The following is a 12,481-nucleotide window of genomic DNA, read 5'->3' on the forward strand; positions in this document are numbered from 1 at the left end:
CAGACCACCTGGCATTGACATAGGCAATGAAACAACAGAAAACCCAGGCTTGTTGATCCTACAAAGTTCTCTGAACGAACATCTTGGGGCTAGTACCAAGGTTGACAGAGTTGCCTCACAGACTAGTCAGGAAACAGTCTGATATAGTAATACTCACAGAATCATACTTTATAAATTCTTAAACAATGTGCATGTCCTCTCTGAGCAGCGGTACAGACCTGTAAAAGGTGATGGCACAATGGTATAAAGTTGAGAAGGAGTTCCTTCAGCACTGACACTGGACCCCATGAAATCTCACTGCATCAGGTCAATGAAACCTCCTGCTGATTACCACATGTATGTCTCCCTCCATATAGACCTTTCTCCATGTTGAACTTCATATTGAACTCCATTTCTATGAAGTACTGAGAATACAGGGGATTTAGTGAGAGTTACACAAAGATCAGGGAGTTGGGGATAGTGCAAAAAGTTGTCAAAAGATACAGTGGGACACAGAGCAGTTGCAGATATGGGCAGAGAAATGGCATTTGGAGATGAATCCAGGCAAGTGTGAGGTGTTGCACTTTGGGAGGTCACATGTTAGGGGAAAGTATACAGTTATCAACAGGTTTTAACATTATTGATCTTGGGGTTCAAGTCCAGAGCAGCCAGAAAATGGCTATACAAGTAGATTGGGTGATAAAGAAGGTGAAGGGCATGCTGGCCTTTATTGGTCAGGGCATTGAGTTCGAAAGTTAGAAAGTGATGTTGCAGTTTTATGAGACTTTGGTTCGGCCACGCTTGGAGTATTCCATTCAATTCTGGTCGCCACATTACAGGAAGGAGGTGGAGGCAGGAAAGGTTTACCAGGATCCTGCTTGGATTCGAGGGTTTCAGTTAAGGGGAAAGGCTGGACAAACTAGGGTTGTTTTCTCTGGGGTGGTGGAGGCTGAGGAGAGACCTGGTAGAACTTTATAAAATTATGAGAGGCATAGATAGGGTTGACAGTCAGAATCTTTCTCCCCAGAGTTGAAATGTCTAACACTAGAGGGTATGCATTTAAAAGAAAAGCGAGATAGTTCAAGTTGAGGCGATCTTGTCTCATGTTTTTAAGGCAAAGATAGATACATTTTTGAACAGTAATGGAATTAAAGGTTATAGTGAGTGGCCAGGTAAGTGGAGCTGAGTCCATGAAAAAATTCCTGATGAAGGGCTTTTGCCCGAAACGTCGAATTTCCTGTTCCTTGGATGCTGCCTGACCTGCTGTGCTTTAACCAGCAACACATTTTCAGCTCTGATCTCCAGCATCTGCAGACCTCACTTTCTCCATGAAAAAATCAGCCATGATCTTATTGAATGGGGCAGCAGGCTCAAGAAGCCAGGTGGTCTGCACCTGCTCCTACTTCTTATGCTCAAAGGAGATGTGAGGGACAAGTTTTTTTTAGACAGGGTGGAAGGTGCCTGGAATGTGTTGCCATGGGTGATGGTGGAAGCAGATATGATGGGGCATTCACAGGGCTTTTAGGCAAGCACATGAATAAGCAAGAAATGGTGGGATATGGACCATGGGTAGGCAGAAGGGATTGGCATCATGTTTAGCACAACATTATGGGCTGAAGGGCCTATTCCTGTGCTGTACTTTTCTATGTTCTATACCTAAATAGCAGGGATGGGCTTGTCTTATGAAGCAAGGGTGGGGAGGCTGGCCTTGTATCTGTTGGAATTTAGAAGAGTAAGGGGTGACATGACTGAAAAATATAAGATCCTGAGGAATCTTGACAGCGTGCATGTGGAAAGTATGTTTCCACTTTTGGGTGAATCGAGAACTAGGAATCACTGTTTAAAAATTGGGGGTCGCCCATTCCAGACAAATGAGCATTCTCATTTTTCTCACAGAGTTATAAGTCTTTGAAACTCTCTTCCTCTAAAGGTGGTAGATGCACAGTCTTTAAATATTTTTAAGGCAGAGGTCAATAGATTCTTGATAACAGGAGTAGTTGCAAGCTGTCAACAGTAGGCAGGAATGTAGATAAATCAATCAGCTACAGTCTTACTGAATGGCAGAACATACATGTGGAGCTGAGAACCTCCTCCTACTACCAACCTGAACACTCATATTTTCAGCTTTAACCCTCAACTCTTAACTGCTTTGAGCTTTCGCAAGGAACTTCTACAAAAGTTGTTTTGGGATCTAAAGTCAATCATTCACCAATTGGTGTTAAACAGGCTTTCTGGAAAGCTACTACCTTGAAGTTAATGGTTGGTTGGATAATAATTCCCCTAATAAAGTCACCATAGCCTGTATTTACCAGATAATTATATAAATAAATTATAATTCGCTGCTGACATTTGTTTCCATTCTTTTGTCATTGGCTTATGGATTTGCAGCTTCTTAGATTTGACTTTCACATTTTATTTTGACTGAAGACAAAATAATTATAACCATTCCAGCAAGACCTGCCCTGCGCTGAGATACTGTCTCACGAGAGCCATTACCACTTTAAAAATCCAAATACTTGGGTTGAACTATCCATGTTGATGGAATTTCTGGCTGCCCCTAAACATAGCAATGCTCCAACAGAATAGTTAAAAATAGGGACAGGAGGCCAATCAGCCCTTTGAGCCTGCTGCATCATTCAACATGCTCATGGCTGATTAAGCTATCCAGTACCCTATTCCTGCTTTCACCCCATACTCTTCAATCCCTTTAACACTAAGAACTATAACTCCTTGAAAAATTCAATAATTTGGTCTTGACCACTTTCTGTGGTGAGGAAAACTCTACGGAATCCCCAACCTCTGGGAACATCCCTCTTGCATTTACCCTGATTAGTCCTGTTAGAATTTACTAAGGTTTTACAAAATTCCCCTCATTCTTCTAAGTTCTTCTAAGTTCCAATGAATATAGTTCTAACTGATCCAATCTCTCTTCATATCTCAAGCCTGCCATCCCATCTAGTAAACCTTCACTGCATCCTCCCATAGCAGGACAACACTCAGAGAGACCAAAATTGCACACTACAGCCATTCAGATAACACTCTGCATTTCTGTTTTTTTTTGCTGCCAAAGTGGATAACCTCCTATATATCCACCCTATATTTCATTTATCATGCACACACCCAATCCCTCAACTTGTCCAAATCACAATGAAGCATCTCTGCTGCACCTCAAAGTTCACTCTCCCAAGCAGCTTTGTGTCAGTTGTAACCTGGGGAGATATAAGATACAGGGGAAGGCAATGGCCACCAGACTATTAATGCAGAAACTTAGCAAATGCTCTGGGGACCTGGGTTTGAATCCATGATGGCAGATAGCAGAATTTGAATTCAATAAAAAGGAAGTCTGAAATTAAGAATCTACTGATGGCCATGAAACCATTGTTGATTGTCATAAAATCCCATCTGGTTCACTATGTCATTCAGGGACAAACATCTGTCATCCTCACCTGGTCTGGCATACATCTGCCTCTCGACCCACAGCAATGTGGTTGACTCTCAACTATCTTCTGGGCAATTAGGGACGAGCAATGAATGCTAGCCTAGCCAGCGACACCCAAATCCTGTGAATAAATTTTTAAAAAAATCTATTTGCCACATCTAAGTCATTAATATATATTGTGAATAATCGGGGTCCAATCACTGATCCCTGTGGTATCTCACCAGTCGCGCAGAGAGTGACTAATTTATTTCCACAATTTATTCCCTGCCAGTCAGTTCTGTATCCATGCCAATACACTTCCCCTAATGTCCTGTACTTTAATTTCACATGCTATCTCTTAAATGGGACCTGACTGAATGGCTTCTGAAAATCCACACAAAGCACAATCACTGTTTCCCCAACCAACTCTATTCCTTACATTCTTGAAATATTCCAATGAATTCGTCAAGCATGATTTCCAATTTGTAAGTCCATGTTGACTCTGTCCAATCCAGCTGTGGCTGTAATCATACCAGAGTCCCTAATCGCAGAAGGAACTACAGCTTTGCAGACATCAGCAGACACTTAGGCAAAAAAACCAAAAGAATTGTGCTAGCTGGAAATCAGAAACAAAAACAAAAACTGGTGGCAAAACTCAGCGGGTCTAACAGCATCTCTGGAGAGAAATCAGAGTTAACGGTTTCACTGAGGGCCGAAGGGCCTGTTCTGCGCTGTATTGTTCTTTAGATCCAGTGATCTATCTTCAGAACTGACTTCCAGAAATGCATCACATCACACTTGTCCGGTTTAAACTCCACTTGCCATTTCTCTGCCCAACGTTCCAACTGATCTATAACCTGCTGTATGATTTGACAATTTTCCTCACCATCCATAGCTCTGCAAATTTTTATTTCATCTGCAAATTTAATAATCAGACAACCTACATTTTCATCCAACTCAACTATACAGATTACAAACAACAGAGATTCCAACATTGATCCTCGTGGAACTCTGCTGGTCACAGACCTCCCGTCAGAAAGGCATCCCTTCACAATTCCTCTCTTCTTCGATGACAAAGCCAATTTTGTATCCAACTTAACAACTCACTATGGATCCCATGCAACTTAATCTTCTGGTCTAGCCTACCATGGGTGACCTTGTCAAATGCTTTATTAAAGTCCATGTAGAAAACATTCACTGCTCTATCCATATCCATCATCTTTGTCACTTCCTAAAAAATCAACTTGTGAGACAAGGCCTGCCCCAACAAAGAAATGCTAACTATCCTTAATGAGACTATTACTTTCCAAATGTGAGCAAATCTGTCCCTAAGAATCTTCTCTAATAATTTCCCTACCAATGATGTAATGTCAGTCACCATCAATAAAGGAGGCAATCATTCTGACAAGAAGTAATCCATTGTTGCTAAGTCTTCAATAGATAAATAAAACCTTCCTCAAACCAAGAGTTTATTTGGTGTATAATCAAATTTACAATCCCCATAGTTACTGTCAGATCTAATGCCCTATCATTTCTCTGTAGGACTTTAAGAAACTTTTTTGCTTCTTACAGTGAAAATGGAATTTCTAACAACATGTCAGCAGCATTGTAACTTAAGTAAGAGGGGCCAATAATAAATCACAGGAGTTTAAACATGTTAGAAATATTTTACAAGGAAGCAGCAGCATGCCAAATCTCTACTTGATTTGTACATGCCTTATAAGTTTAACTTCTTACAGGCCTTGGTTTTAAATTGTCACCACCTTTCATGAAGAATTGTAAATACTATCACACATTGTACAAATTCACAAGAAGAAGAAAGATATGATTGAAATTGGGCAAAATACAACAGTTGCTTCTGAATGAATATTTTAACTGATCACACTGCCTTTGTGCTTTTAGTCCAAATTAATTTGTATTAAGTTTAAAACTACAAATCACCAGTCAAATCCAGTATGCCAATCACAATCTAAGAAAGTCATTAATAATGGTTGAGATAGTCCATCCTTAGAAATGTCAGGCTGTAAAAGCCTGTTTTGAAGTCAAACAGATCAGAACAAGTCAAAAAATCTAGGATACAAGAGATGGAGGTCAACAGATCAAACTTAGTGTCTACTTGAAATAAAGAACTATTTAAAATGTTAGCTGTTTTCAATACATTTTAAAATACTGAAATATTTAAATTTTAAACATTTTATGGTTATTCCAGATTTCCATCATTTTCAATTTTCCACCCACTTCAATTGCTAGAATATAAAATATTTGAAGACTTTTTGTAGAATCAGTACTGATCACTGTTCTGGTATATTCTGTTCATTTATATGTGCTCTCAATATTTGTCCAGTTCTAAATTCACAAAATAATTTGTGATGTTCTTGATTTGTTGAGATATTTCAGTAGTTTTTTTTAAGTGATGTTAATCAAGGGAGACTGGGTGGTGCAGTACAAGTGCCCTTTCACCCTTAGCACCTGGGCTTAAAATAGCTCAGACAGATGGAATGGGTCTCAAAGCTCATTGCTAACATTGTACAAGAAAGTTTCCACCTAGTTCTTATTAGAGACTGACCCAATGACAGTAAAATGTTAGCAATTTGTACTAAACTAGTGAGTCTTATATGGTCTGGTTTAAGGTAAATCAGAGAATGTGCTGTTCCATGAGGATTAAGACGCCCACCAGCCAAGATCCTCAGAGCATTCAGTTGCTAAAATGCAGCTGTACATATCTGTCATTCCTTTCAGGACACAAGATTTAATGGCTATAAACACTATCGGTTCCAAATTCCACCTATCCAAATTCTGGCACACTGCTTTGACATGGAGGGTTGATAGGGTAATGGGAATATGTATTATACATGCTAGTTTTGAGCCACCACATGGTAACACTTACACATGTGGATATGGCCAGGTTAATGGGGCAGGAGGAGGAATGGAAAGGTGGAGATGGTTCAGTCCTAGAGGACTATATTGTCAGTGCTCTGGATTAGTAAAAGAACAATTTTCATTCTCATTTTCTGATGCTTTTCCAGAATTACATCTTTTGTGAATTCAATCTGGCACATTGAATTTAAATTTTAACTTGTACAAATTTCTGCCACAATAATGGTCCCTTTGAATTAAAGGGACCTCGCTTCGACAGTGGATACAATGTTGTTTAAGCAGCAGGAAACACTGAGTGCAGGTTTTTTGTACTACAAGAGGGTAATTTCACTTCCAATAAGTGTCATAATGGACTCAAAACATTAACTCTGATTGTCTCTTTAAGATACTGCCAGACTTGCTGAGAAAGCACTTCTCCAGCACTGTTTTAAACTTCAGACCTCTGAATTTCAAAATCCATTCTGATGAAGGGTCACTGGATCCAACTTTGCTTTTTGTCCACAGATGCTGCCAGACCTGCTGAGTTTTCCCAGCCACTTCTGTATTTGAATATCCACAATTCTTTTGTCTCTTTTTGCCCAAAAAAGTTTGGCCTCGTCTGATCTCCATGTAGTTTAAGCACAATTTATGGTGAGATGATAAAGTAACTTTGATGTTATCTGGAAAATCTGGTATTTTGTGTCAGTCTTGACAGTGGAGGACACGAATAACACGCCAGTAACTGACAAAGAGTCGAAGGTGGGTGAGGATCTGGAAACAATCATTATCACGAAGGTGGTAGTTTTGGGCAAGCTAATGGAGCTAAGAGTATATAAGTCTCCTAGCCCTGATGGAATGCATTGCAGGGTACTAAAAGAGAGATGATGGGAAAAACAGTAAATGTTCTTATGGAAATATTCCAAAATTCACTGGATTCTGGGCCAGCTCCAGCATTTAGGGAAACAGCAAATATGACGCCACTCTTTAAAGAAGATAGGCAAAAGATGGTGAATTATAGACCAGTTAGCTTAACTTCTGCAGTGGGGAAAATACTTGAGTCTATTATCAAGGAAGAAATACCAAGACATCTAGATAGAAATCGTCCAGACACACCATGGGTTCATGAAAGGCAGGCCATGCTTAACTAATCTACAGGAATTCTATGAAGACATTACAAGCACAGTGGACAATGGGGACCAAGATGTGGTGTATCTAGATTTCCACAAGACATTCGACAAAGTGCCGCATAAAAGGCTGCTGCATAAGATCAAGATGCAAGTGTTACGGGCAATGTATTAGCAAGCTTAGAGGATTAGTTGACTAACATGAAGCAGAGTGGGGATAAATGAGTGTTTTTCTGGTTGGTAATCAGTGACTAGTGGTGTGCCTCAGAGATCAGTGTTGGGATCACACTTATTCACAATTTACAGAGATGATCTGGAGTTGGGAACCACACGTAGCAGATGACACGCAGATGAGTCATAGAGCAAAGTGTGCAGAGGACTGTGAAACATTTCAAAGGGACATAGATATTTTAAGTGAATGGGCAAAGGTCTGGCAGATGAAGTATAACGTTAATAAGTGTTAATAAATGTCATCCATTTTGGTACAAATGATAATAAAGAGCTCTATTATTTGAATGATAAAATGTTACAGCATGCTGCTGTGCAGAGGGACCTGGGTGTCCTTGTGCATGAATCACAGAGGGTTGGTCTGCAGGTGCAGCAGGTAATTAGGAAGGCAAATGGAATCTTGTCCTTCATTGCTAAAGGGATTGAGTTTAAAGGCAGAGAGGTTATGCTGCAGCTGTACAGGGTGCTGGTGAGGCACCTGGAGTACTCTGTGCAGATTTGGTCTCCTTACTTGAGAAAGGATGTACTGGCACTGGACGGGGTGCAGAGGAGGTTCACTAGGTTGATTCTGGAGGTGAGGGCATTGGCTTATGAGGAGAGACTGAGTAGCCTGGGATTATATTCATTGGAATTTAAAAGAATATGGGGGGATCATATAGAAATATATAAAATTATGAAGGATATAGATAGAATCGAATCTATAGAATCCCTGCAGTGTGGAAACAGGTCATTCAGCCCAACAAGTCCACACGGATGTACCGAAGAGTAACCCATCCAGACCCATTCCCCTAATGTGCCCAACCTACACATCCCTGGACACTACGGGCAATTTAGTGCAACCAATCCCCCTAATCTGCATATCTTTGGTCTGTAGGAGGAAACCAGAGTACACAGAGGGAACCCACGCAGACACGGGGAGAATGTGTGCAAATTCCACACAGTCACCTGAGGCTAGACTCGAACCCAGGTTCCTGCTGCACTGAGCCACCTTGCCGCCCCACCCCTCTCTATAAGATAGAAGTACAGAGTATATTTCTACTGGTGGGTGAAACTAGGACAAGAGGACATAGCCTCAAAATTAGAGGGACTGAATTGCAAAGGAAGTTTTTCACTGAGAGAGTTGTGAATCTATAGAATTCTCTGCCTGGTGAAGTAGTTGAGACTTCCTCAGTAAATGCTTTTAAAGCTAAGATAGATAACTTTTGAACAATAAAGGAACTAAGGGTTATAATGAGAGGATGGGTAAGTGGAGCTGAGTCCACGAAAAGATCTAACTGAATGGCAGAGTGGACTCAAAGGGCCAGACGGCCTACTCCTGCTCCTAGTTAAGTTCCAAACCATCCACAGGGTGTTATGGTGGCTCAGTGGTTGGAGTCAAGAGTGCGTTGCTGGAAAAGCACAGCAGGTCAGGCAGCATCCAGAAGCAGGAGAATCGACATTTTGGACATAAGTCCTTCCACCTCAATTCTTCTACTCCTTGGATGCTGACCTGCTGTGCTTTTCCAGCATCACATTCTCAACTCTGATCCCCAGCATTTGCAGTCCCTACTTTTTCTGGCTCACTGTTGCCTCAGTGCCAGGGTCCTAGGTTCAAATCCATCCTTTGGTGACTGTCTATGTGGAGTTTGCACATTCTCCCCATGTCCATGTGAGGTTCCTCCGGGTGCTTCAGTTTTCCCCCACACAGTCCAATGAAGTGTAGGTTAGGTGGACTGGCCATGGGAAATGCAGGGTTATTGGTTAGGGGGTGAGTCTGGGTGGGATGCAGTTTGGAGGGTCATTGTGGGCTGAATGGCCTGCTTCCATACTATTCTTATGAGGTATGCTCATCACACCTTCTCAACAGGCAATGATAACATGGTTTTAAGGAAAAAAAATACTTTGTTCTAAATGTGTTCAGCTGAAAATGTGTTGCTGGTTAAAGCACAGCAGGTTAGGCAGCATCCAAGGAATAGGAAATTCGACGTTTCGGGCATAAGCCCTTCATCAGCACAGATAACCAATTTGGAAACCACACAAGGGGGAAAACCAGGGCAAAGTGATCCTTTCAATGTCTGCCATAATTGTTGTGGTTCTGTTCGCCGAGCTGGGAATTTGTGTTGCAGATGTTTCGTCCCTGTCTAGGTGACATCCTCAGTGCTTGGGAGCCTCCTGTGAAGCGCTTCTGTGCTGATTCCTCCGGCATTTATAGTGGTTTGAATCTGCTGCTTCTGGTTGTCAGTTGCTGTCCGCTGCAGTGGACGGTATATTGGGCGCAGGTCAATGTGCTATTTGATTGAATCAGTGGATGAGTGCCATGCCTGTAGGAATTCCCTGGCTGAATTCCCTCCCATAATTAATGTGGGAGCTGTAAATGCTTTAAGAATGTCATCTTCATTTTCCTGAAGAATTCAAACATGTCCAACTCATGTGATTCCTGATGAAGGGCTTATGCTCGAAACGTCGAATTCCCTATTCCTGAGATGCTGCCTGGCCTGCTGTGCTTTGACCAGCAACACATTTTCAACTCATGTGAGAACCTGGCTTGTGCCTGATCAAACTGGAGGTGCTCAATCGAAGAGGCACCAAACACATTGACTAGTTTTATCAGGAACATGCAGGAGGTGAAGTCAAACTGTCCGAAAAATCCCATAAATATCGAAGCACCCATCCCCCTCTGTGGTAAGATCAGCAAATCACATGTCGTATTTTATTTATCTGCCACCTCAGAACCTCTCACACCAATGTGGAAGCAAGTCATTCCTGGTCCCAGGGGACTGCCGAAGAAGTTGGGAAAAAGAAAGATAGAGCTGTAGTGTAAAGATAAAACAGAAATAAAGGAATCACAATTGACAAAGGAGGAGAAAAAGTGGGAATTAGACGAAGCAAAAAAAAAGCTGCTTGAGAGAAATGATGAACATTAAATATAAATGTTAATGCAGAACCTCCGAGTAGTCAACAGTCTTTTAATCTGGGGTGGGACCGAACAGCTTCCTACCTCCAACTGAAAGACTGAGTTGTTTGTGGAAACAAGGTGTGGTTTGTTTTACACAATCATCCTCTAAATTTGATTTTACAATAATTGAATAAGAGGAATGGATTAGTTGATAAAAATTCAAGTTTGAACTTTTGAAAGTGCTGAAGAACAAGGACAGGACTGATGCTCAGTTTAACATAATTCACCAAAACTGATCTTCATTTCCAGGGAGTGGCTGCCGTTAACGCTAGGCACTCCGAACTTAAAAACTCTGAGACACCAGATACGGGAAAGCAACTGCAGCATATGAACGAAGTTAATTACACAGTGAATAAAAATGCAACAGTAAACTTTAATTTGACCTTTAGCTCAACGGCAGTTCATTGAACAGACAACAGCACATCCCACTGGCAATCTCTCCGTTTAAAAGACAACTTTTAAATTGCGTTTCACACTTTTACATTAAATCCACGAATATTTTAAAAAGTACAAGCAAACGTACATATTGTGCTGAAATGAAATGACTATATTGCGTATCAAGAGAAAAACAGATAATCTCAGGTGAGTGAGTGAGTGAGTAATTCGGTCTGGAGACGATGACAAAAAAATGTTTCAATTTACTCCAATATCGCTAGACCTTGCTGTCTTCACTCTCTTTCTTCATTTGCGGTCTTCACTTCATCCTTTCCTCCATTATTTCGTCATACATTCATTTTCTCCCACTTTATTTGGTTGTTCATGTCTTCTCCTGGTTTATTTTCTCAATGTTCCCGTGGTTTTCTCCCCCCTTCGCCTTTCCCGGACACATTCCTGGTCTTGCTCAGGCTGCTCTCTTCCCCCCTGACCCCATCGCCTCCCGGACGAGCGGGCTCCTACTACATTTCAGCAAACACAACTCGAAAAGCCGCGAAATCAGACAGCGGGAGGACTTTCAGGTTTGGATCCTCTGCAGTTCGTGTCCCGGAGTAATGTGGGTGCTCCCCCCGGGACCATGGTCGTCAAAACGCCTGAACACTCAATTAATTTACAACAGGAGATGGGTTTTAAAAAGATAAGAGCTCTCTTCAGCAAAGCACGTGAAAAGAAAACACAAATTCCCCTAAAATTCCACAAATTCCAGCAATTCTTTTTTTCTCTCTCTCTGCTGCTTTGAGTTGGTTTCAGTGAAATAGTGTAAACCGTTATCGGAAAATACCTGGAAGGTAGAGAGTCCGGAGCCCAGCCCTGGGAAGGGCTCGCACTGAACTCGGCATCTCTTACCTGTGATGGTGAGGATAACAATCAGCATGGTGAGGCAGGGACTCCCGCTGACTGACGCTGGCCCTGCTCTCGCTGCTGAACACATGTTTCCACCTGGACACTCGGGAGAGGAATGAGAGACCAAGGGAGACAGCAGCTCAGGAGAGAGAAGGCGGCGAGGGATTGATAAACCGCCAAGTCCCACCCACAGCAGAGGGAGCAGCCCTCGCAGAATACAACTAACAAAGCAAATAGAGTCATACAGCTCGGAAACAGACTCTTCTGTATGACTAAGGCACGAAAGGAATATTGCAGAGTAACCATAGACAGTGATATGGAAAGTAGAATGCAGCATTAAAATAAAATAAGCAAAACAGACAGAATAAATGTACTCAAAACAAAACAAAACATGCTGGAGGTCACAGCGGGTCAGGCAGCATCCATGGAGAGAGAGCAAAGCTTATGTTTCGAGTCCAGATGATTCTTCAGCAGAGCTGATGTGATGTGGAGGGACAGCATTTATGCAATTTATGCGGGGGGGGGGGGTGGGGAACAGAGTGCTGGGGAGAGGGGATGTTGATTGTTAAGATTAAGTGATTGGAATGTGAGAAATGTGGATTATTATGGAATAAATAATTAATATCTTAATTAATTAATACAATTAATATCTTCATACAATTG

General features: G+C 41.6%; 1 protein-coding gene across 2 annotated transcripts in view; it reads right to left on the minus strand.

The window, feature by feature from the left end:
* The window catches only part of LOC132829626 (cell surface glycoprotein MUC18-like), a 197,576-nt gene extending 185,665 nt beyond the window's left edge, over positions 1 to 11,911 (minus strand). For both annotated transcript variants that reach the window (XM_060846939.1, XM_060846940.1), the window contains exon 1: positions 11,822 to 11,911. In XM_060846939.1, coding sequence (XP_060702922.1) covers positions 11,822 to 11,906 — 85 coding nt within the window. In that variant the 5' untranslated portion in view covers positions 11,907 to 11,911. The remainder of the gene's footprint in view (positions 1 to 11,821) is intronic.
* Between the last annotated feature and the right edge of the window lie 570 nt (positions 11,912 to 12,481).

Source organism: Hemiscyllium ocellatum, chromosome 29 (genome assembly GCF_020745735.1).
Source record: "Hemiscyllium ocellatum isolate sHemOce1 chromosome 29, sHemOce1.pat.X.cur, whole genome shotgun sequence".
In the NCBI taxonomy this organism is placed as follows: domain Eukaryota; kingdom Metazoa; phylum Chordata; class Chondrichthyes; order Orectolobiformes; family Hemiscylliidae; genus Hemiscyllium; species Hemiscyllium ocellatum.